This window comes from Sturnus vulgaris, chromosome 3, assembly GCF_052056855.1.
Source record: "Sturnus vulgaris isolate bStuVul1 chromosome 3, bStuVul1.hap1, whole genome shotgun sequence".
Lineage (NCBI taxonomy): Eukaryota > Metazoa > Chordata > Aves > Passeriformes > Sturnidae > Sturnus > Sturnus vulgaris.
Window position 1 is genome coordinate 5,172,142 of NC_142245.1, and position 26,432 is coordinate 5,198,573.

The 26,432-nt window shown below is 41.8% G+C and overlaps 1 protein-coding gene across 4 annotated transcripts in view; it reads right to left on the minus strand.

The window, feature by feature from the left end:
* VRK2 (VRK serine/threonine kinase 2) overlaps positions 1-26,432 on the minus strand; it is a 36,401-nt gene that overhangs the window by 3,220 nt on the left and 6,749 nt on the right. For all 4 annotated transcript variants that reach the window (XM_014895110.2, XM_088160762.1, XM_088160763.1 and 1 more), the window contains exons 3-11: positions 23,811-23,866; positions 23,228-23,297; positions 22,777-22,864; positions 22,531-22,639; positions 21,224-21,316; positions 14,549-14,681; positions 5,343-5,463; positions 3,489-3,547; positions 2,131-2,318 (exon numbers count right to left, since the gene is read on the minus strand). In XM_014895110.2, coding sequence (XP_014750596.2) covers positions 2,131-2,318; positions 3,489-3,547; positions 5,343-5,463; positions 14,549-14,681; positions 21,224-21,316; positions 22,531-22,639; positions 22,777-22,864; positions 23,228-23,297; positions 23,811-23,866 — 917 coding nt within the window. The remainder of the gene's footprint in view (positions 1-2,130; positions 2,319-3,488; positions 3,548-5,342; positions 5,464-14,548; positions 14,682-21,223; positions 21,317-22,530; positions 22,640-22,776; positions 22,865-23,227; positions 23,298-23,810; positions 23,867-26,432) is intronic.

A 26,432-nucleotide genomic window follows, 5' to 3' on the forward strand; every position in this document is an offset into this window, starting at 1 on the left:
ATCTAGGGTCAAGAGATCTGGTAAACAAACTAAGGATCACTAAGCAGTGGGAAGAGATGCACTGGGAAAAGATGCACTGGGAAGAGCCTGCCTGTCATCCAGCACTGTCGGGGCTGCAGCACCAAGTGTACCAGGCCACTGAAATATTGCATTTTCTGAAAATAGCAATAAATTTCGAGAGTTCAGTTACCTGCCCTCTCTACTTGTATTTAAGTAGTCCTTAAATCCTTTGAATAACCCTAAAATTGCCTTTCTGCAGCTGTTTTGGAGCAAATATTTAGAGGAAACTGGCTGAAGGAACAGGCTGCAGTAATACCCAGGTGATCCTGGTGTTCTCACTGTTCCAAGAAGTGAGACACTCGGCATTACAGATTCCCCTGAGAAAGTGCTGACAGGTGCCAAGATTTAGTAACACCCAGGCATTCCCTCTCATCCTGTTCCTGGCCATCAAACCCAATCCCACAGAATCCTGCAGCACAGGAATGGTGATAACTGACACTCCTCAGCCAGGGATTTTCCAGGGGGGTGTGACTTGTGAATATCCAGCGCTGCAGCAGCTCCTGCAGCCTGCAAGGCTGAAATCATCTTTTATGCCACACACTGTTGAGTCTTCGACCAGGCTTAAGAAGGAAATAGATTTACTATTTAGTGTCTGACTCTGAGAAATCAAAGACTCCTGTGAAACAGAGATCCAGCAGGATCAGCTGGAGATCAGTTAACAGCTACTTGATGCTCTGAGTCACTTCACAAAACAGTGCAAACTTAAAAAAACTTCTCGAATGAGTGAGGGCACAGTACTCACCATTACAGCCACACAAGTCCTGTCACCAAAACAGCTTTTGGGTTTGTTAAAATGAAAAAAAAGGGGGCAAAACCAGAAAAGTCAATAAAAGTGCTAAGCTAAGTATCTGTAATTACCAAGATCAAAACCCAGTGCCTTTTCATTAAACATGAACTTTTGTTCTGCCTTCCACAATACGTAAATAGTGCTGACAATTGGTTTGTGAGGCACTTGCTACAATAAAATCTAATTGTATCATGAGAGAAAGGTGACAATCAGGAGATCATGAAAAAATTACATATTCTCACTGGTGGTTAATTAGCCATGCAAAACCCCCTCAAACAGATATTCTCTTCTATTAGGAATGATTACTATGCAGGCCTACAGATGTCAATACCACAGTCATTCAAATACTTCTTTCCCTACTAATTGAAGGTTGTAAAGCTCTGGTGCCAAGGTTTTGCTTCCAAAGAGCTAATTTATGACTAGAAGGATATTTTATGTCTTCAGTTGCAGCAGCTACAAAACTCAGCAAATCAGAACCATCTGTGCACTGATACTTGAATCACCATTCATCTCGCAGCCTATCAGTCACATTAGTTTGCATCCTGCATTCTTGGCTCACGTACACTTGTGATGGTCCAAAGTTCACCAGGAATATTAAAAATGGATGGGACCCTGACCCTGCCTTATTGCACATGCCCCAGAGCCCTGCACAGGGCTGCTGCATATGGGCACTTCCACAGGAACAACAGGACTGGCATTTCCCAGCAAAACTGCTAATTACCTCCCTCTCTGCTTAGGGAAGCTGGGCTTCATGAACTTAGAGCACTGGAGGAAAATAGCACAGGAGAGCTGTCACTTGGAAAATCCTGTGCCAGTGCACACCAACAGCACAGCTAAAGCCACAGGAACATCTCCTCCACACTGCAGGAGGATAAAGGCAAATGACAAAGAACAGCCTGAAAGCAAGAAAATGAATTAAATGCTGTCACTAATAAAGGTAGCTTTGCTTTTAATCTGGGACGAAGGAAAAACCTGGCATCCAGGCTTGTCTTCAAGATGTTAGTGAACAAAGTCCTTGACTTCCCCATTATCCTGAAAGTAAATCATTCTCCACAGACCTACTGCTTTGAAGTGAGAGCCTGTGGGTCAAAAGGACTCATGGCAGTTCTTCCTCCTTGAGGGTTGACATTCCACTTTTTAGCAAAGCCAGGGGAAACAGGAATTAACAAACATGGTGCATTTAAGGCAGAAGAACTGCTGTGTCAGTATCATTTTGAGAGCTTTAACTATTTCTCCTGTCCAAGAGGAGCTGTCAGAGATAATCCCAGAGCTGTCTCACTCACTCTGGGTGCCTTAGCAGCGCGGTGATTCCGTGTGCTCGCTGCTGCTGCCGTGGAAAATTCCAGAGGGCCGTCGTAACGCATCCCACTTGACTCCAGGCCATCCAGCAGGATTTTCTTCAGCACTTGATACTTTGGCTTCTCAGCATAAGCTAAGCCAGAAACAGAGGCCAGAAACTTGGCTATTTCACCTGTAGAGCAGATTTGACTGTGAATTTCACTGAGTGTAACCCCAGAAGTTCAGAGAGGATCTCATTCCAACACGGATGCCAATCCTCTGCTGCCAAACGAGACAACACAATTTTAGCTGAAGGCACACTCAAAACACAGAACTGACAATGTCTTGTCTTTTTGGGAGGAGAAAAGGAAAAGACAGACTTGGATAAACAAGCCAGACTTGAAGTGCTCCATCTCGTTATGTTCATGCACTAATTCCCACAGCACTGACAGCTATCCAAGGATAAAAATTAAAATATTTTATCAAGGAGTATTGATAGTTCAGTGTAAAAGAGGAAAGTCTTTGATAGATCACAATATCCCTTTAAATATTAATTACTCTGAACAGTATTATTTTAATCTGCATAAAAACTATACTCGGAATGCTTTGGAAAAACACAATTTTTTTAAAACTTCAAACACTACTATTGTTTTTCTGATTGCATCCCAAAACAGTCCAACAGCAGCAACATTTTTCCATCAAGTAGTTCAGAAAACAGGGAAACCACTGAATGGGCAGAAATAATGCTAGTAGGAAAAACATATGGGGGGTTCAAACTTTTCTTTCAGTTGAAGACCCAAGTGTATCCTAAAACTGGAGTGCTACACCAGATATTAGCATCTGGTCAAATCCCAGCAGGAAAGATTTATTAAATATGTATACACATCATGAATAAATTTCCCCTAATACACACTGCATTCCAATAATTCCAATACAAAAGTGCTAGGAAAATAAGGGAATAAATCAAAAATAGACACTGACCTTTGGTGTTTTCCCTGAGTTACTTTTGTGTTTCAGGGAAGGAAGAAACAAGACAAGACAAACTGTGCATCCATTTGCTTTTTCAAACTCTGAGCACTGAGCAATAAACCTTTGGTAGACAGTTGCTTACTATTTCCATACTAACAGCTACTTCTGTTTCCAAGATAGTCACTGCTTCCCAACACCTTGGATTACATATGGCCAGGATCCCTGATGTCACTCCATGGGATACATCATAGACTGAGCAAGATTCCTTTTTACCCAAAGACTTTGTTCAATTTGTGTTACTTTCCCTTCTCTTCTGCTCCCCCCACAGTCAGACACTGAACTGTGTTTAGGAAGAGGCTGAAGAGCCTTAGGGTACAGGTGCAAGTTCACTTACTGCAGTTGCTTCCAGGAGAATCCCACCTCAGCACTGAATCTGGGAGCTCATCCATAAGTCTGAAACACAGAGTGCAACAGTTTAATGTGCTTTTGGAGCAGGTGATTCCTCATTTGGGATTCAGGAAGACAGCAAGTCTCAGTTCCAAAGGGAGTGGACCTCCAGGATAGCTAATGGTTCACAGGACTGCTTTTGAACCCAGATCTCCCCTCACCAGATCCAGTTTTAACTATTTGCATGCTGCTGGTTTCACCAAGACCAGGCTGACACTTAAAACTGCACTTTAAGCTTTTCTTTGCACAAATTTTAAGCTTCCTAGAAGGAAAAACAAAAACCCTTTGAGCAAAATGGCTCATTCTGATTTCAGATTGATGATTCCCATTCCTATTTTGGAATTTAAGCAGCAGTTCTGCTCTGCCTTCCTACTCCCTATCATCAGGCCCTCTCTGCCATGGAGCACGTGGTTGGTAAAGTCAGACTCAGGCACTACAAGGCCACAAGGGGACAGGGAGGTCACATCACCCAAAGTCCCACATGCTTCATAAACAGTAGGGCCACAGGTGTAATTCCTGTCCATCCAGAAACAGGAACAGCAAAGAAGCTTGGCATCAATTCCTAAAAACAGGAATAACACCAGCCCTCATCTTGGGCAGTCCAGCACTCACAGGAACCTGAAAATTAAGACAGGTGAGAGGGATAACCTGGGCAAGATACCTAATTCCAGGAATGCAAACACTAAAGTAAGAAGATATTTCTGATAAGTGCAATCTGTGGAATTTTCTGTGCATTTCCTTGAAGCCTCCTTCTGTTCAGAATGCTGGAAACACGAGCCATGCAAGGGTTAACAGCAAGGGAAGAATCATTGGAGCAGCTTGATTGATTAAATTGATTTCCCATTGAATTGTCTAAGTGTTACCTCGCAGGGGGCTGTGTAATGATCAGAACTTCTAAAGGAGAAATATTAAACACAGCAGAGGGTGTCAACATTCCCAGCTGCACTCAGCCCTGTGCACAGGCTGCAGGAGCTGCTGCCCACGGAATCTGCACATGGATTTTGGGGATCAGCCCCCCCCAGCAGGTACCTCTGCTGTGACCTGCCCTACTTCCAAGTTTGCTGCCTCCTGCTATTGTGATGTTACAGTTCTGTGTAACTCCTCTGCTCTGGAGCCTGCTACAGGTACCAGGTGCAATTAACTCCCTCCAGTCCTAGCTGGGAGGGCAGAGGAAGAAAACACTGACCCACTGTTGCTCCAGTGAGCTCCAAGTCATGCTGGGAAAAAGGAAAGATTTTCACCAAGCTCCTTAGTGTTTTGGTATTTAATTGTTTGTAATGGCAGTAGGCTTATGTAACATTAAAAACCTACAGAAAAACATCTGAAAAACAGTATCATATAGAAAGTTAAATAAATTGAGTGCACATGTGGAAAAACCTCCAAGAGATGTTTGTACTACGGTCTCTACAAAGCACCCGTGAAGTTTAATGGAACCACACAACAACCTTTTGTATGTGCACTAAGGCTTGTGCTAATTTACAAATGTTTTCTTGGGGAAAAAAAAAGAGTATTGGAAAAACACACAGCAGACAAAATGCCTGTGTACTGTGCACTGGAATCCATCCTCTCCTCACAGCAGCACAGACATAAACATGCAAAGGAGGGTAGACATGCACATAAAGTTCCCATTTTAACTGCTTCCAACATCTCTCTTAATTAAGGAAAATTGTTTTAGCTTTCTCCTAAGGTGCTGTTCTACACATGGAAAGCTGTGTTTCCCAGAGCTGGGAAGCAGTGAGGATGCTGCAGGGCTCCAGGCTGGTGTATCCATGTGTGTGTGGGGGGGGGGGGTTGTCCTTACTTTGTTTTTGCAGTCTGGACAGCTACAGGGTCCTTGAGGTTCTGCTCCCAGGGCAGCTTCCCACACAACCACTGCAGCATGCAGTAGCCAAGGATTTCAAGGTCACCTCGTCTGGATGGGGCTAAAATGTGGGGAAGGGGGAGGGGGGAAAGAGGAAAAAAAAATACAATTAAGAATAGGAACTTCTTCTTAGGAAATAGAAAAGACTTTGATTGAACTGGTGCTGATGAAATATGAAATGGGCAAAGTGTTTTGTTTGTTCAGCTGTATTAGACCTGAACCGCCCCGGCATTTGGCCACAGGCCACAGACAGGCAGTGACTTGTTCCTGCTCAAGTGAGGGTCAGCTTCCTCACCTCCTCCAACTCCATCCTTCCTCAGTCTGGCCTGTCACATGGACTTGATCCCCATGGCCTCTGACATGATCCAGACAGCCCATAACTGAGTACCAACACTTTCTCAAAGAGCCAAGCAGTAAAACAAAGAAATAAATGTCTGCTGCTAAATTGCTAACACATGTTCCAGGAAGTCCATGGGGTCCACATTGGTCATGCAGGGACTCTGTGAGAGCAGACTAAACACTGATGGCCTTTCCTGTTCTCCCGCGGAGCCGTTTGAACTCGGATGCTGGGACAAAAGTGCCATCTAGTGTGCACTGACTCGCCTGAGCCGCTCCCGGCTCCAGCAGCGTCTGCGGAGCTCTGCACGACCCAAACCACACTCGCTGCTCAGCACAGTGCTGCCTGAACTTCCCACTGCTGCTTCCAAAAGGGAAGTTATTTCAGGAACAGCTTACTCTCTGCACACCCCAGGCAGACACAAATACAGGAGACAAAATTAAATCAAAAATTAACCCCATGCCTGAGCATCATCTACGCAGAAAAACTGAAGTTCATCTACTGGGTTTTCCTAGAGAAAGAGGGAGGGGGAAAGTGCAATACCAACAGGATTGCTAGTGCTTGCTGCTGCCCAGAGGAAACCAAACTTGCTAAAACTGAACAAGCAGGAGCACTGCAGGATTTCTTTGACTTGCAGCCTACGGTTTGCACGTCAAAACCACACGGAATCTGCAAAACCAGAAACTGCCCGCCGTGATTAAAGACAGACAGATGTAGAAGTTAAATTTATGCTTTTCCAAAACGAATTTGTGCTTTCCAAGAAGGAAAGAGGAGTTCAGACTTGTTTGGCACTTTTTATCCAGTGTAAAGACCGGTAGCTGAGCACTGTGCTGTTAATCCAGCTGTAAACAGATATCATATTTTATGGGCCTTCATTAAATAAATTCCAGAAAAGTCACTCGACGAACTTATCTTTTAATTTAAGAAGTCATCTGCTAAAAGCCACGGTGCCAACACATCATAACGGCTCCTTGTTCCTGTGCACACATTACTGTAAAAGCAGCAGATTAGTTTTTATACATTCCCTATCCTAACTGCTCTTAGGCTCGGGATTATTAAAGGCCCCTGGATCCAACACGGCTGTGCTGTCCCTCGGGCGTCGTTTATTTTCTGCCCTGGATTCAGCAACGTCCTAATGCAAGACTTGGCTCCCATATTAAAATAAAAACACAATCTCTACCACTTGCTGTTCTGTAGTGATTTCTCTGGCCATAAATCTCCCGGTAACTGTGGAACAATTCCATTCACACACGTGTTCACAACTCCTTTTTCCATTATGGCAATTCCAGATTAGATCCATATAAGCCAGCGTTTTTGACTGCAGATCCTCTAATTTTCACAATGTCTTTCTGGCACCTGTTTGTGTGGGAGAGGCTACAGAAAAGAGGCTTTTGATGAAAATTGTCAGAATTCCAATGGACAGCTTTTTTCCACAGGGGGGGGATTCATTGATGTGCATCTATAAATAACAGCAAACCAATCAGATTTCAGAAGCTACCCCCAGACAAGTCGTTTTCTGACAAAACAGTCCTAGAGATTAAAGTTTCTTCACAGTTTGGCCATGACTAACGACCTTCCCTCTCACCTGCAGCTCCTGGGACAAAGCCATGACAAACCAAGAGCCTTGGCTGACACCTGCCCAAAGCCACAGCAGGCACGGGGACACCAAAAAGGTACGTGGAGCCAAAGCACCCCTGCCCAGCAGTGACAGGAAATATTTCACAGGAGACAGTAACCCCCCTATCCCTTCACCTCCCAGGCCACCACAAGTGCTGCTCAACACAGACATTTACACGGGGCTTTTGTAGAACCACATGAAAACGTCAGCATTTGATTCTTTGGCTGTACTTGCTTATTTCTCTCTGCTCCATATAAGCTAAATCCCTCAAGCTTTTAAATCATTTAGATTCTTGTTAAAAAGTAATTGATTAATCTTTAACGAGTTAGTATTATCTATAGACAATGGAATTATTAGATTTTCACATCAAATAGAGCACTAATAGATAAATTTCAAAGATATGTTTACTTGCAAAAATAAATCTGCTCACACATTTGAAGATTACAGGAATTCTTGATAAACATCAGCGGAGAGAAATCAATCTGCCTTCACTTTAAATATGACAGCCAGGTGAAAATAAAACAATTCTGCTTGATAACTTGTCACAGTTACAAGAGTGTACACTCCAACCAGCACTTATTTAAATCAAATTCTTACTTCTCTGCTAAAAAACTTGCTGGGTTTTTTTTTCTTTTTTAATAGATGTTTGATTTCTGCTTTTCTACTCACAGGATTTTTCTTACTATTATTTTAGTCTCATACGAAGTAGCATTTAATAGGAACATATTGGTGGTATTTTATTTCACAATGCCTTTACAGTTTAAATTTTAATTTGGAGATTTAAGGTCTGATTCTGTTCTTAGTCCTACCAAGATAAATCAGGAACAACTCCAGTGAAGTTGATGAGCTCACAACCACATCAATGAAATCAGTTTTAAATATGCCACAAACATACTCAACACGCAGGCACAGGCTCCAATAACTCAGAATAACTGAAGCAATTCACCTTAGAAGAAAATAGATGATAGATCTCTGTACACTGAATTTGGCAGCTATCTCCACTCTAATTTATATTCAGATGATTATTTCCAAATAGATCAATGATATCACAACAGCCACAATATGCTCTCAAAACTCCACTGCTCCCAAGAACTCCCCTGAAACAGAAGTAAAACTGGGAGCTTTCTCTATGGCCTCTGTTTAGCTGCTTTTCTTCAGCCTTTTGTAAAGATCTAAAAAAGTGACAGAAGAAATAATGTCTTATTTTTAGTTAGCACTGTTACATGGTAACTTCACTATTAGTGATTTTTTGGATTAGAAGCTTTTCATACAAGGATCATTTTGGTTGCTCACATTGCATGATGTGCAGTGGCACCCCCAGTTCTCACTGGCATTACAGGACGGGAATTTATGGTAATTCACAAGCACACAGAACTCACACACCACAGTCAGTAATGCAAAAGCCCATAAAGGAAAGGAGGGTTAACATGACCATGGTGAAATACAATTATGATAAAAATACATAGATATAGATATATATATACAAAGTGATATAAATTAAGGCCGATTAAAAACCAGACAAATACAAGACTTGCCAAAAATGAGTGCCTCTATTATAGGGGCAGGAGAAATGAAAAGACAAAAAAAACCCCAGAAAACAGTTAATGAAGTATTCCTTCCCCAAAGTCCTGGTCCAAAGTTTGAGAAGCTCCCTGCAGCAGGACAATGACCAGTGGAATAGTGGGTGGCTCCATGGGAGAGATTAGAGAAGGACATTAAATTATTGATACATTTTAGTGCTTGGAGGCCATTGCACAGAGTTATCCAGCCTCAGACAGGGCAAATGCCAGCCAGGAGCCACCTCTGCCCTCCTCATGGCCAGCCAGGAGCCACCCCTGCTCTCATGGCCAGCCCTGCACCTCCTGCTTGGCACATTTCTCAAGTATTCCCTGACAATAACCTCCACCACGGATTGCTGAAAAAAAAATAAAAAAATAAAAATCCATGGCACCATCTCTTCCAGAGAGCCCAGGCTTAAACTGGGATCCTACAGACACACACTTGATGGGTTAATAGGCTCACAGGCATGGAATACACAGCAGAGCTGCCAGGGGGAATCATCAGGATTGGTGGAATGGGATGTGCTGAAAGAAAGAGGTTCCTGCTCGGCTGGGGAGAGGTTGATGTAGTGGGAAGGCTGGAAGGTGCAGAGGAATGTCACCACGAGGTCTGGGTGGGAGTAAAATGGTGGTGGCAGGACATGCCAGTACCTGGTCGGAAGCAAAAGGTTCCAAGCTTGCAGTAAGGACATGTGGCAGGAGAGTGGGGACAGGAAGTTTTACTCTTCTTTCACATCTGTGTGGCAGAAAAAAAGAATCACAAAGGTAAGGCCTGACAAGTAGGGGTGGGCAAGCAGCTGAGATTCACTGGTGTAGAGAACAACAGCCAAAATTAAACAGCCCATTTCCAGGCACAGTCCTCAGATGTGACAAAGTTGTAAATGCTTCTCATCTTATTTTTGCTGCTTCTGAACATTCCTGGCAGCTTCCAGAGGTGGCTGTAGAAGCCTATCCAATCTTTTCCTTGCTAGTGACTCTTCTTTCACTTACAGCCACCTCCTGCTCCCTCCTCTGCTGGGCACACATTTTTAATCCAACTCTCAGGAACTAAACCATCTTTTTATTTATTTCCCACTGCAAAGTTCCACCCATTTTTTGCCAGACTGGTTATATTTTCCTTTTATTATTTAGGATTTACAGTTTGTCCTGTACACAGTCTTTGGGAAACACATATCAAACTGCAGCAGATCAATAATTCATTTGACCGACAAAAAAAAAAAAAAGAAAAAAAAATCCCACAGGCTCCCTCTGAATCCTAACTATGCATGGACAGATGCCAAATCAACCTCTTGATCCAGAGCTCTGTTCTCTGGAAGCAGGCTCCCAAAGAATGTGTTTCCAGGCATAGGTGTTTATATTCCTGCACATCCTTCCTCACAAAACGAACCCTGCACATATTTTAGTCAGCAGAACAGGAAAAATGGCCAAGCACTGAGCTGCGTTTTTAACACCACAGAGCAGCTCTGCTGGAGCACTGGGGAAAACCAGCACAAGGGCTGCAGGGCTTTCCCTGCCATCAGCCCAAGGCTGGCACTGCCCTGCACAAACCCAGTGGCCCAGTGTTCTGATGGAGCTCAAGCTGCAGCAGCCCCATGTGAGGGGCACAGAGAAGCCGGTCCCCAGCCCCCAGTGCCAGGAGCAGCAGCTTTTACTACTGCAGATGCAGAGATCAGTCCTGCACAGACTTCAGTGGGGACTCGACTGATGCCACAGATGGCAACACCGCTCAGAGTTACTGTAAAGGGTTGGGAGAAGGGAGAGGACTGAGCCTGGAATCGATGGCAAACACAAATATATGCTGGAGGGAATTCAGCATAGACACTTCATACTCTTATGTTCATCAATGATAGCAAATTAAAACTGGGCTTACGCACTCAATGCACAGGACTGGAGTATTTAAAAGGACCTCAATATGTTAAGTGCAGTAAATCTCCAGAGAAATTAGGTATTGACTGCATGCCTCAGTGAGGAGAAAATCTACAAAAATCCATAGGAGGCATTGATCCAAATATTACTTTTTAACACTAACTATGTAACAACTTTTTAAATGTACACTGAGTACAGATATAATTCTCCTTAATTATCAATCAACAAGCCAAAATGCAATACTGTTTATACAGGCTGGTCTTTAAAAATGAATACAGTGAGTACATGCTAAAACCAACAATGCAGTTGTGCCCTGAGAAATCAGCATCAGAATAAAAAGGGTTTCAATTTCAAACACCCACATCTTGGTTGGGATGGGATCCTGCCACAAATCCAGGGTTGGATCCTGTGGCAGAGGCCAGGCTGGGCCCTACTAGGTTCCAGGAGAACTCCAAACACAGCTCAAGGATGCAGCTGCCATGGGAACAGCACATCCCACTCGGCCTTACCAGAGGCTGTCAGGAGAACTCAGAGCAATGCCAGCACCCCAAAGTGTTTCCCTGCAGTGACCACCGGTAGGAACCTTTCTGGATCTCAGTGGATTGCACAACTCTACACCTGGTGAGCTCCACAGAGATCCTGGGCAATAATTAAACTCTCCATTCAACCACAGAAACTCCAGCCTTGACTTAAATTACTGGGAAGGGAATGCATTTGACTGGCTCTGTGAAAGAAGGGTATCAATTCCCAGCATTGGAAAATCTTCAAATTCCTAATTTTGTTAAAGCTTCAGCATGTCCCTCAACATCTGCATGTATTCAGCAGCTGCTTCATGAACAAGTCAAAATGTTCTCATTTGTCCAGCTCAAAGCAGCCACTGATGCTGTTCAGGGGGACTGAGATATTTATGTTGCTACATACATAAAGGAAATGCCCTCCGGGAAGGATCTCATTTATATAAAATAGCATTTAAAAATTAGAACAATATTCCTGGAGCATTGAAATAACAAAGTATTCCACTCTGAAAAGCTGGGTGACAGAATGAAGGCTTTAAAGAGTTTTCAGAACACCCCACCTCACTCTGTACAGGAGACTGTGCCAAGACTCCACCACGAGTGGGGAATCCAGGAGACTGCTGAGCAAAGAAGCTGCTGGAAGTCTTTCAGCATCCTGAGACATCTCTGTGCCTCTCAGCCTCACACTAAGAGAGCAGGGAAACCCACTGCTGTGTTCTGCCAGCTGAACCCCTGCAATCTCCAACAGAAGCCACTGCAGATTTTCCCTGGGATGTTGAGAGCTCTGCTGCAAATGGGAAACTCTGGTAGTTTTACCTTAATGGATTCAGGCTGTTTGTCATGCTACCAATTTAAGTACCACACAGCCATTCACCCCCTGCCCCTCCCTGAAGGGACAGAAAGGAGAATCAGGGAAAAAAAATAAAATCCGTGGGTTAACAACAGTTTAATAGTTGAAATAAAACTTTAAAAATAATAATAATGAAAAGGAAGGTGAGGAAAGGAACAAACCCCCTGACAGAAAAGTGATGCACAACAGAGCTGCTCAGCACCACCTGAGCAGCAATCAGCCCCTCCTGGCTGACCCCCCCAGTTTATCCAGTGTCCCTGTTAGTCCAGGGTATGGAATATCCCTCTGGCCAGCTCTGCTGTCCTGGCCACGCTCCCTCCCAGCTCCTTGAGCAGCTCCTCACTGCCAGAGCACCAGGAACTCAGCAGTCCTTGATTTAGGGTGAGCTCAACAACAGCTACAACATCCCTGTGGCTCTCAGTGTCATTCTCATCCTAAATCCAAACCACAGCACTGCACAGCTACTGGGATGAAAATTAACTGTCCCAGACAAAAGCAGGAGACCATCACAAAGTCAGAGCTGGGACTCTATGTGAAGAGTTTGGATGCTCTGCAAATACCCAATCCCACATCACGTTCTGCAGTCTCTTCCAGCAGGAGCACCAAAAAAGCCGTGGATTTTCTGTTTGCAGCTATCAAGCAAACACCTTTCAAGTGTAAGAGGGGGATAAGCTCCTTCAAACTATCTTTCTGAATATTTTGTTTTGTGGAGTCCTCTGGTTTTAACCAATACCATCACGACTTTAACACTTCGAGGTTATCTAAGACACAGATTGCAAAACCTGCCTCATGCTTCCTCTCCACACTTTGGCACACAAGTCTCTAAAATTTCCCTGCACTTCCAAATAAATGGAATTATCTGTCCTATATTCACATACCCATCCACAAACACCACCAAACTGGTTGCTGTAACTATCCAACAGCCAAATCCCCAATATTCCAGCTTCTACCTGCTCTTCAAAGAGCATCCACACCAAATACCAGTGCACAGCCACATCACACACACACTACCAGGCAAAGCAGGCAGAATCAGATCTCCAGAAAACACCCTGCATGCTTGGGAAGGCCAGAAGAGTCCAAAACAGATGCTCTCCTCACCACAAAATATTTTCTAGCAGGTGAAATGGTGCAGTTGTCTTAGCAGGAAGTACTTGCCAGTCTTATTTCATTTTTCCTAATGACCAGAGTTAAACGACTGCAGGTTTTAACAGCTCCAGCAAATTATCAAGACCCTCTACATTACATGGTCAATGGTCCTTTTAATAGAAAAAGCAATAATATACAGTTGTTTGTGCCAACTAAAACTCGTTAGAAAGTATTAGTTTAAGGTAACAGTTCAGCAGCTATTAACAAGCACAAATTCCTGCAGCTATCACTCGTGACACTGATGCTCACCAAGCTGGCAGCAGCAAACCATCCCTCCTGCTTGAGGTGATCTTGGGGGTGAAGGAGGGGAAAGGGGAAAGAAAAGTTAACAAAAACACTCTTTTGTAGCAAGAGTCAAAGTTTTTCAATAATCACCATTTTTTTCACTAGCATAACATTAGAATTGACTTTTTGTCTTGCTGACATAGCAACTAAGAAAGTTGTGTTGCATTGACCATATTGATTGTGAACAATGCAGCCATCAGTGGGACTTTACACCATATATTTTCAATATTGACCTCCCAGTCCCTTTTCCATGGCTCTATGGGTCTGCTATTGGATTTGGACTGCAGTGTAATAAACAGCTAAGGTTTAATTAATGGTAAATGAATACAAGACATAGGTTATGACTTTAACTAATTAGGGAATTGTTGAATTAAGTCTGCCTTGGAATGCAAGGCAGTACAATCAATATCCAATAAAAGGACTATGTATGTAATTTACCTGCAAATGTGTTTCCAATACCATCAAAGTGAGTTTAAATAAGTAAGATATATGAAAGGCTACTGGAAAAAGATTTCAAAAAGTTAACACTTTATGGCTTCAAAAAAGGTTTTTCTCCTTGCAGAAGGAATGTCATCTTGAAATACCCTCCCATAACACAGATGGTGACACTCAGACACAGCTCTCCCTAAAGGACAGATTCCAAAGCCTTTTCCTTGACAATGCAGCATTAGCAAATCCTGCCTCTGCAGGGTACAGCAAGCACAAACCAGTCCTCCCAACGTGAACCAATTCAGTTTGATGTTGAGCTCTTCTCGGGGTTGTCCTGGGCTGCTCCAGTGCTGGGTGTGCAGAGCCTCTCGGGGCTCCCCCTGCTGCCCCTTCCCTGGGGAAGCATTCCCAGGCACACGTGGAGGTCACCACACGAGGGGCTGAGCAATCCCCACCTCTGCTTCTCCTGTGCACAGCAGCTCTCACAGCCTGATTGCTCACTCTATAATCACTCATCTGAAATAAAAAAAAAGAAACCTACCTACTCCCTTGTGGGCATCTATGCTGGTAAACTCTATTGTCCCATTATGGCCCTTCCTAGGATTTTCCTGATACTGTTTGTGGTTCCCATTGGGACAATATCTGTAGGAAAGTCCATAATCTGCAAGATAAACCTGGAAGACATGAACAGACAAATGAATAATGCTTTTGTCCTTTGAAAGTATAACCTTTATAATTAAGTCTTAAGAAACTGATAGGTTAAGGACAGCCTTAGATCTAAATTTTATTAAACCAAATGGTGCCTCAGGATAAAATATGTACAACTGGGGGCTATAACAGCTGCCCTCCCCATTTAAATCCTTCCACTACTACACTCTTATCTTATTTCAGAGTCGAGCAGGATTTCAGTCATTTTATTTTGTTCCTGAGCTCTCTGCTCTCCAGGTGGGCATCCAGACATCATAAACTGCAATATGCCTTTTATGCAGCCTCACGTTGCTTATGGGACCCCCTCCTCCCCTGACTTAAGCAGGCACACACACTTCCCCCTGTTTGGATTTTCCAGCAGCTGAGACTCTTCAAATTCAACTCTACTGTGCAGCTTCAAAGCCAGAGGAAGAGGCAGCTGGACTGGACATGGGGCTCCAGTGCCCCAGGGCACTGACCCAACTGAAATCCCACCCTTTGGAATGCCACTGTCACTAAACTCAACTATTCAAAGTGTAGGCTAAAACAAAGCAAAGTCATCCCAGTAAACCACTCCTGAATTTAGAATGCATTTAAAAAAACACAGAAACAAACGGTGGTCTCTCAGTTACTCTGAAGCAAATACATGGAGTTAAAGCAATGTAAGAGAAAAAAAAATTTGGCCCAAATTGTCCATGCTGCAATACTGCCACATTCACCATTCCATCCATGGATTTTTGGGGCAAAAGCTGAAAATTATCTGAAGGCACAGAGATCACTTCTACTAAATCCTATTATATGATAAAGAAAAACATCTTATCCGAACCTTAGTTTAGTTTTGTCTTTAGCTAAAAAACAGTTTATCCTAAAAAAAGTCTAAAATAAACTTTTCTGGCACTCACTTGCCATTTAATTATGTCACTCCTGATAAAGGCAAAAACAAACAAACAAAAAAAGCCTCAAGAAAACTTAACACGTTACTTTGTAGCACATTCTGTTGAACTACTGATTCCTGCTTGTGCTCCAGGCAGCCTCAAATCCTGGGATTGCTGGTCTCTTGGTTTTACTGTTTCTGCTGCAGGATCTGAGCTTATCTGGAGCGTGTAAGCCAGGCTGCAGTGCTCACTTCCTGCAGGGGGGTGGCTTTTAAGATTATTGATGATGTTTCTCACCTGACAGCCCAGCCAAACTGGGATACAAGATTAAAGACCAGAGGCATGGATGGCTACAAAATCTGGGACAGGGCATCAGCATGGTTGGGCAGACAGATTTGATTTTTTTCCTGCATCCATTCTGTAGTGTATTCCTGATGCTCTGGTGCTGCCCTAACTGAGCCCACAGTTAGAGAACTCGCTCAAACTACCCTAAATACCAAGTTTTGGGAGCTTTCTGCATCCTTTGTGGGCTGGGAAAGAGAGAGGAGCCTAGAAGGTGCATTCTTCCCAGACTCAGTAGTGTGATTTGGATTTTGCTTGACTACAGGGTTTCTGACACGGACAGGAAGATAAAATAGCATTAAAAATTAAGGCTATGCTTTTCATTAAAATAAAATTTCAACTCTTGGGAAAGAAAATACACCCACAGTACCTCTGGCAGCTCTCTGGTTTGGGCTGGGCATGCCAGCTTATGTCAGATGTCCCATGTGACAACCCAGCCTTAGTGGGTTATACACTATACCAGCAACAGTCCAGCCACGTCTATTTGCTAGTTAAACTTGGAAGTATGTAAAAAAAAAACCCCACACTTGTCCTATCACAGTAACTATGTCCTTTCTTCTTTTTAAGGCAGCTCCATTATTGCAGTACATTTTTAACCAATGGAAATGCTAAAAATACCTTCAAGTAGCCATATCAGCAGAGCAGTTTTCAATTTATGCTGAAAACCTGCTAGAAGTGGGAAGTAATCAAGTTATCCTGCACTGACTGATCATGGAAAGATCTGGAAATAAAGAAGCAACTGCTTCCTAAAGCCACTCACATGCAGGGTGATGCTGACATCTGATCACAGCAGTTCTCCTCAAAAGTTGGCCATGAGGGTCCCAGTTCAGCTTGTTTCTAGCTGGGCCATTTATCACTTCCATAATTTTCACATCAAATTTTTTCCACAAATATGGCAACCTCTCAAGGCAAAGCTTCTTGGCCACCAACAAAAATCAATCTCCTTCAGCTTGTACAAAACCAGCAAGGCACTGTTACAACCTTGCCACAACCATTATCAGAACGACTGTGTTATTTTAAATTACCATTAATTTCATTTTATCAATTCTCATTATAACCCTTTCATCATTAAAAAGATATACAGTTCTTTATAGCTAGTTGTCACTTTTTGATAATGTAATACTGTATGCCCTTCCAAATTTTCTCAGAACATGGTAGAGGTAGCTCATTTAGAGTTTATAGTTGTTGTGCATTTTTTAAGGGTAGAGGGAAGGGGAAAAGCAGACAAGTATTAAAGACTACTGAGAAAAATAAAGGCAGTTTTAGTATGGGCTTCAATACCATAAATTTTTTTTTTTTTATTTGCATGCTTTTTTGGGAACAAAAAGCAAACAAAACAGAGTAGAGCAATCAAGACAAACAAGACTGGAGTAAGAAAAGGTACCATGGATGATGAAGGTGCAGCAGGGACATAAGCCCAGAACAGCAGGGTTTAACTGTGGTAGACTGTACACTCCTTCCCACTCACTTATTTTAATTCTTTTTTCATTCAGGTTTTTCTTCTTGACACATCCCAGTCTGCACCAGGCTCTGCAGTGCTTAGCATGGTCTGTTGTTAATAGATTTTTGTTACAAACCATGAGCCAGATTTCTAAAGCCTTCACCTTAATTTCATGCACACGTAAACGTGCCCATCTTGGTCAAGTGAATTATCACAAATAATTATTTGTAGCTGGCTGCTTGTGCTCACAGTTTCAGCCATCCTCTGCCCTCTTTGTGCATGACCCACTCTCAGTTCTTGGTGTCTGAAGTGCTAAATATCTGCTAAACATAGACAATTCTTACAACTTGTACATGTGATGATATTTAACTGCACTGAGCTGAGTAGTTATTAGCCTGGCCCTTTGGATTCTCATGGTATTCCCTTTATCTTGAAGGACAGAGCAGGAGATTTATTGCTGGAAAGATGACAGTACATTGATTTTCTCTGTGTGTTTCCGTTCCCAGGTTTACATCATGCCTGTGAACAATTAAGTAGATACCTACTAATAAGAGGCAGATTGGTTGCTAATGGCCAGAGTGGTGTCAGGTTCAGTTAGACACTGGACTACCAAAAGGGGAAAGGCAGACTGAGGTCCATTTTGGGACAGGAAGTGTGAACTTTGTGATTAGGACAGAGAGCATCTTTTATAAACAAAAGCCAAGGAAGGAGGAAAGCAGGTTACCAATGGAGAGAGGGGAAGGGGCACAGGGCATCACTGCCCTAAAGGAGAACAGAAAGGATTTGAATTTTTCCCAATTCACCTGCACTTCAGCAAGTCTGTCCCAGTGGGCTAAAAAGCAGGAATCACAACAATTCACCTCACAATGAAAAACAGCTTGAAGTCAGAATTGCTTTCATGCAACTTTTCCCCATAAGATCAATGCATGATTTCTGTATCTTCTGAAACAATTGTGTATTATTCTGTCTCTGATAATCAAGTCAGAGGTCTATAATACAACTGTTTTGTCTAAGAAACACTTCAAATAAGGACTGAGGTGTAAACACAACTAAAATTTACAGCTTTTAAACTCCAACAGACTCGAGTCTGCAACACTGCAACATGTCTGCCCATAAAATCCACGGGGAAAAACAAAAAAAGAAAACAACTGCAATGTGATTGTCTGCAAGAGGTGCTCCCCCAAACCTTATTCATTTAAAATGCAGGTTTTAAGCTCTTGTCTGCTGACCACTTAATAGTATCACCTTTTAAATTTAAATGAATGGATTTAAATTTCTTTCAGAGTCTCTATCAACGCTGCTTGTTCTGCTTTCCCATACACACAGGACCAAGCACCAAATTATCTTTTAACTCTCCACAGCCCTGAGACTGTGCTTCACCTGTAATTTATAGGTCTGATGACTTGAAGTTTCCTTTGAGGGCTCTGTGAGATTCATGGGCCGTGCACTCCCCTCAGTCCATCACTGCTGCTCTGTCAGTGCCTGTGCAGGTCCGTGCTCACAACCATTGACTGCAGCATTGATCCTGTGACCTGTGGCTCAGGGAATGGCCTCGCTGCCTCCTGCCGAGCACATCTGCAGCTCTTTGAGGCCACTCCATTGGGAGCCTCTCCCCATTTCTAACCATCACTTGGAGGTCACACAGTGACAGAACCTTGACTTTATTTGTTTCTCTGCTGTGCCACACAAAGTAGGGGACAGCAGTATGGATTTCACATGCCCTTTCAGAAAGGAGACTCTTATTTATTGGCTATGGTGGAAATTCACCAGCTTAATTTACAGAAGAGAGAGACCAGCAGTAGGAAATCTAACACAGGAAAATTGCATTTTTTCTGTAATTTAGTAATTCTTGGTGTGTATTCTTACATGCAAATTTGTCACTGACTTTCTGCAAAAAAAAAAAGTTTAGTATAAAGGTACATCTGCTTTTTGAACAGCGATTTATCTCTTTACCACAACCGAATATGGAATTATATTTTGAATAGAGATATATATTACTTTTAAGAGATGAGTTTTGGTTTATTTTAAAAACAATAAGGTTGGTTTTTTTTTTTTGTTCTAGAATACTTACAATTTATTTTCTCTTACAGTCCTCGACCCTAAAGAGAAAAAACCTACTGGCACAAAATTCTTGAAAAACCTCACCACAGAAATCAGGCAGTTTTATTATGCCAACTCCAACAGGAGCTACAGAAGCCCCTGGGTTGGAGTTTGCCATAGGCTAGATGCTCTCACTCCCTATTTATGAGATGAGGTTGGTCATTTTACCTTTTAAAAAACAAAGTACCAACCAAGACCTAGGCAATGGAGTTACTCACTGTGTTGGCAGAGAGAGAAAGGTGGCACAAACACTTCACACATACAGGAATGGAAGCTTAATTCATACCATAGAAATGCAAGCAAATATTAGAAATTCTCCCCATTAGCACTTCTGAACTAGAATGGGAACTTTTTAAAATGTTTTCTAGAATAATTTCAGTTGAAATTTCGATGAAACAAAATTCTACAGCAAACCTCCCAGCAGTGACGTACACTTTGTACATGTTGAGTTAGAGCTACTCAAACTGGAGCATCTACTGATTTATTTTATTTAATAAACCCTAAAACCTCTGTCCAGTAACTCACAAGTACCTTATTTTTAACCTGCCAATGAATTTACTATCATTAAAGCAAATTACAAGTACAGCACCATCTTCATACAAATAACACATGAAACAAATCACAAAATCATCCAGCAATCTGCCCAATTCCAAGTCAGCTCCAAGTCTTAACATTTTATGATTACTGTAAGTGGACACTTCCCAAGTGATTGCAATGTGAAAAACAGCAGCACTTCTTGCTGCCATAAAAAATACACAATAGCCAAGACAAAAGAAAAGTCATTTGAGTTATGCTAATGGTTGCAGATCGTTGTGGCTCTAAAGAGCCTCCTCCTCTGGATTCAGCAGAACACCCACCATAAACTGTGATTATGCACTGGCTGCTCCCACTGTATAAACCCAGGGTTGTCTTAAACAGCCATGCTGCTTTTCAAATGATGTCTTTCAGAAAAGCTGACAAGTTAAATTTGACTTAGCCATTTAACTTGAAGCTTTTAAATAGAGCAAATATACTCAAAAGGTTCACCACAAATGGCAGTGAGCTGCTTTGCAAAATCTGTTTCTTTATCACGGCAGCAGAGAAACCAAAATTGAAAGAAGTATTGCTTACAGCTAATTATATTTAAGTGAAGTTGGAGACGTCCTTTTTTCATAAACTATTTTTTCCAATTAAAAAAGCATATTTAGATTTTATTACCTGAAGAATAAAAAAAGGGCATCAGAAGAACATGTGGAATATGACAGGACCAAAAGATTTATTTTAAAACATTTCAATCAGAGACTTCCATTTCAAGGCTGGCTTTGGACTGTCAGAGAACAGCAACTTTAATCCTACTTACCTGTTCTCTCCACTATAATGAGCAGGACAGGAGAGTTAGGGCATGGAAACAACTCATGGCAATATTAGAAATCTAGAACTTCCAAGAATAAAAGTACAATGGGCCACATTCTTAATCTCTTCTAGTATCCTTTAATTGGTATAACCTAGAGCAGTAATTAGGTCTTATAATTTATCCTCTTTATTAATTTACCCATCCACAGAAGTATCCCAGTCAGCAGAACAGAGGGAACAAAGCACAGCTTTGTCCTGCTTCTTTCTCAGCCCTCAAGCTCCACAGAGCCACTCAGACCTGTTGTGAGGGGATGTGAATGTTCATACATAAACTCTTTTTAATATGTGAGTTGTGAAAGTAAAACATGTGCAAAACTTAAAACTTTTCAATGGTTATAAAAACAGAAAAGTAAAAGTGTAGATAAGTAAACACACTCACCTCATGTGGATTGCTGTAGCCCAGAAGGAGATTTGCTGCTTTAATGTCCCCATGGACATACTCATTTTCATGTATGTATTCCAAAGTATCCAACTAAGAGAGTTTAGAACAGAGAACATCATCATCATCTTCTCCACTCTGCCCCTAACCCTGCCACCAAGTATTTCTCACTCAGACAGGGGAACCAAGGGCTACACAGACTGAGCTGACAAATTGGGCTTGGACTAATGATGGCAAAGCATAAACAAGCCATACTTTGCACGAGCTATTCCTGTGTAACTAGCTGAGCACCAGCTTCTAAATTCCAGAGCAAGAATGAAACCAGTACTTGATAAACACCAGAGGAGTTGCTGAGAACACCAAGCTCTTAGAAAGATCATATTCCATCAGTTCTAAAGGTTTGGCAGAAGTGTGATCCTACCAGTTATTACATGACCAGCATCTCATGTCACAGCCTCCCTGAACCAGCTCCTCCAGCGGCACTGAGGCACAGTAGCTCTAATTATTATTAAAAAAATACATTTGCTCTTGGCAACTCAAAGGACAACCCAATCCTAACTTTTGGGCAGAACAAACAGCATTACAGGTTTATCAATTATGTGACTATGAAAGCCCTTCAATTAAAAAAAAATATATATATATATTTTTAGGTTAAAGGGATGCTTTAGATGCATCCAGTCTCAGAGTTCTCTAACTTAAGACCATTGCCTCTACTCCATTTTCTATCTACCTCTGCTCAGCAATAGCAGTATTTCACAGTATTTCACAACACAAATCATGTTACAAAGGTGCCCATATGTAACTTCCTGTTGGAATGTGCCAGTCTAGACCCATTTGAAAGCAAAACTGGTATTTGCAGACAGGCCAAATCCTGGCCTGTATGATCAGTGTGTTCAGCAAACACACTGAAAATTTGGCATTCAGGCATGCAATTGTGAACTTTGACAAATATGAATGTCTAATACAATACCCTTCAGACACTGAAAAAAAATCAATACATGTTGAAACATGAGAATAGGCTTACACATCTCAGTCTAGACACACATGTTGAAGTGGATGGTCTGTGTTTTAACCTATTACAAAAAGGAATTGGTTTGACCAAATTTCAGTCTGTAGAGGAGTCTTGATTTTCTACTGAATTTCTACTTTTTTCCCTAAAAAACTCCAGAGAAATAAGAACATATATAGCATTTGCACATTTAATTCAAAACTCAGCAGCCACCTAAAACAACTGTATTAGCAAGAAAATTCTCTAGTTGAACTCAGCAAATTTGAGACACAGCAATTTCCTCTCTCTCTTTGCATACCATTCGTGCCCCAAGTTGCAGGACAATCTCCTTCTTAAACTTGCTTCCACAATCTTCAAAGATTCTTTGAAGGTCTTGCCCCAGTCTCTCCATGACCATGAACCTGTAGCTATCAGGGAATATGGAAAAGGGAGGAATCCTTTAAGACATGACTGCAAGTTTGTGTCAGACTGAAAGGACTAAATCTCCGTTTTTGAAAATGGGTTGTCAGTCAAACTGAGGTTTAATTACCATTTATCTCATTACCTTTTTCCCTTGTACTCAGCCAGGCCTGATCCCCAAAATACTGGAATTCCTAAACATCTTATTTTTTTGAGATTCATCCATTTTCTTACTGTAATAAGAACAACATAACATTGGGTTAAAGGCAGGTGAGAACTCCAGGTTTGGGGTGTTTTCTCTGTCCTTGGGCTGGCCTGACTCAAGAGTCCATTCTTTGGTGTGCACATAACAAATGTGGCCCTGTTCTGGCTGGTTGGCTTCTGTTCTCCATTCTGACCAGAAAGAACAAGGACAACACCCAAGTAACAAAACCTACAGCAATCCAGAATTACCACAGCATCAGCTGGCACTGGTTCAAGGTACATGAAATGAGCTGGCTTTCAAGCACTATAACAACAGTTCTTAACAGAAGCAGTTAAACCCAAACTTGTCCTTACAGCTACCTGAGTCAGAGCTGGGACATTACTTTACTTACTATGCTCTTGTTTTGCAGCCCTCTGGTAGAACTTCAGCTCAGAAAACAAGGGGCCATTTTCAAGATATTCCTGTTGAGAAACAAATAAACTTGGTATCATAAAAGGCATTAAAAAGACAACAGTTTATTAAGAAAAGCATATAATAAATACCAAGGAATGAAACCCTTTTTTTCTCCCATGCCCCAAACTCCATGTCACCTGAAATTTAATTTTATTAAGTAGCTAAAAATAAAAGTTGTTTGGCAATGCATTTTCATAACCAACACCGATTCTTTCAGATATTATTTAAGATACTATTTTCAGAAATATTGGAGATCAGGTGTGTGTGAGATCATAGTATAATTTTCCTCACTAAAGTGTTGAGGGGCTGTAATCAAGGAAAAAAAAAATAAAAAAAATCAAGGAAATACTGTGTATCATGGAAATGGCAAACGTATCCCCAAGCAGGGAAAGGATATAAAAAACCCAAGCACCAAAACCCACAAGCATGCAATAGAGACCCAATGCTGAAAATGAGGATAGATAATTAAGAGAAAGAACTGCATGCCAGTTAATAATTTAGAAATGAGATCTACACTTTACCACTTTAATGACATGCACTGCATCATCTTCTACAGGAACCTGAGTTTGAGGGGATGCTGCAAAGGAACAAAGAGATGGAGATCAAGCTGTATGCAACAAAATGTAATTGCAAATAAAGACTCTGCTAACACTGAGTCAGGCAACCAAAAATACACAACAAAAGATAGTCTGAATTCCTGCTTTTAAGGGTCAGAGCTTTGCCAAGTTCAAAGAAATATAAAACAAAACCAACACACGGAGAGAAGTTTTAATCAACAAGCAGAGAAGCAATTTTAAGCCACGTTTTCAGAAGTCTCCCCTGGATGTTAATTAAGCAGTAAGCAGGATGTCCTCAGTGCACGTTTGCACCACAATGAGCTATTCCATTAGGACACAGGCTGTTTAAGTCATTCCAGCCAACTGGAAAACCACTGTATTTGGTTGCTGTCAATCTACTGTCGTGACAAAGACACCACTTAAAAGTTCTGACCTACATTACGCCTCTAGACAGGATTGTCTGCTTTCCTCTATCACAAATTAATTTGGTCCTAGAACCTTGATTTCTATTCTGGCATTATTTAGACACTGGCCTAAGTTAGGGATAGCACAGCCACCACCTGCCTAAAGGGGAGCTGAGGGATTGTGCCTCTCAGTGCAAGTAGAGATTTCAAAACAATAATTGACCACATGTGCCAATTACAGCCCAGGAGACAGAACCTCTGTGCACAGACAATGCAATCCTATTTTCTTCTGACCCTGAGAGAACTATCAGCTCTCTCTGATACTACTGAAGCTACATGGAGCTACACTGGGATTAAAATTTAATGAGACTAAATCATCTTTTAGAATCATCACTGAAAAAGGGTAAAAAGAATACAGTTCCTAGGAAATAAGTGTCCCTTTCAAACTTCTGATAATGATCAAATACCAACAACAGTCCAGGTGTGAAACACTTCAACCATGAGCACACACAAAAATAGACCCCTTTCATCCGCATAATAAAAATCAAGTAAACTTGGATCTAATCAAACCATCCAAGCTTACTTTTTTTGATGGTCAGGGCATAAAAATACTTTTACAATGAACAGACTCCCTCAGCTGCCATCTTCCTTCAATTCTATTCAGCATCTGGGTCGAATCTGGCAGTGCCCACACCCCAAACACCCCAGGTTCCCCACTGACACTTCCCCATGTGAGTGCTGCTGTGCTAGTAACACATTAAAGCAAAATTCCAGTATTAAAACAGTAGCTCTGGAAGGTGTGAATGATCCATAGACTTGCACAAGTAACAGTCACATTCAGTACATACATGAAATCTACTAGAAGGGAAATTTTGGTATACTTTGTTCTTACCATACCGTTGTACTGAAGTGGGAATTAAGGCACAGATGTTTATGTCTCATATTTTTCTCTGCCACATATAGAATATGTGTTAATAGCAGACATTAGTAAAAGGAGCACATCCCACATGTTTTCACTGCATTCAACAACATCACATTACCCAAACAGAATTTGATGTGCTCCCTTGACTGGCACAGATCAGAAAAGAACCTCTGGATAAGAAAATGTAGTTCAATATCAAGTTACTTAACAGAGGTTTGATAGGTGTAGGCAGGGATCAAATTTACATGTATTTGAAAGAGACTGATCTAACTTCCCTCTAGACTTCTTGACATTTTATAAAGAGAGGCCTCATTCATGGTAGTCTGGAACAGAGTAACAGCTGTCAGGGTAATGAAGAAGAGCAATTAACAGGAGGCAGCCCAGCAAAAGGGCTTCACCCCCATGGTTCTTACACTGTGCTGCCTTGGACACTTCTGGGGACACACGGAAAGCATATCCTGAAGGAAAATAAACCCAACATAACTGGCAATGGTTACAAAATGAACAGGGAGAAAAGTCAAAGCCTCAACAAGATACTGACACAGGTACCCCACAAAAGGAGTTACATTTAAGTGCACAAAAGGAGAAAAGGCATTATTTTTACTGCACATACATGGAACAAGGCCCAACAGTCCCCATGAATAACACTAAACTTCTTACACAGACAATACTGGGACAATCAGTCTCATCCATACAGATAAGCAGAAGTTGTATGGGTACTTTTTATTACATCACTTTAATTACCCACTCAGATCTCAACCAGCAATACTCCAGTCACAGCTCAGAAAAAAGACAGACTATTTTTTTGTCCATAAATAAACATAAATGGTTTTTTAAAAATTGTCTCATTACTATGTATAGTTATTTAACAGACTGGAAAGGCTCCCAAGGTTTAACAAACAGTCTGATTACATACCTCATAGACCACCACCACATACTCTCCTGCGAGTTTAGCTCATAGTTAATTACTGCATACTCGTAATTAGCCATGTGCTAGCCTCGTTCTGTGTGGTAGCACATGGCTATTTATAATATTACAATCAGTTAAATGCTAGACTGCAGGACAGTGAGCAGAGGCTCTGCAGGAGAGCAGTGCTGATAGGCAGGAGGTCTCTGATGGCAGATAAGTACTCACAGAGGGTACCAGGAGCACTATAAGCACTATATGGTGAGATTATGTTTGCAAAAAAACCCTTAAAATAGCATAACAAGTGTACAAGTTCCCAGCTTATGCTGCTTCTATCGACCAGAGATGCACAA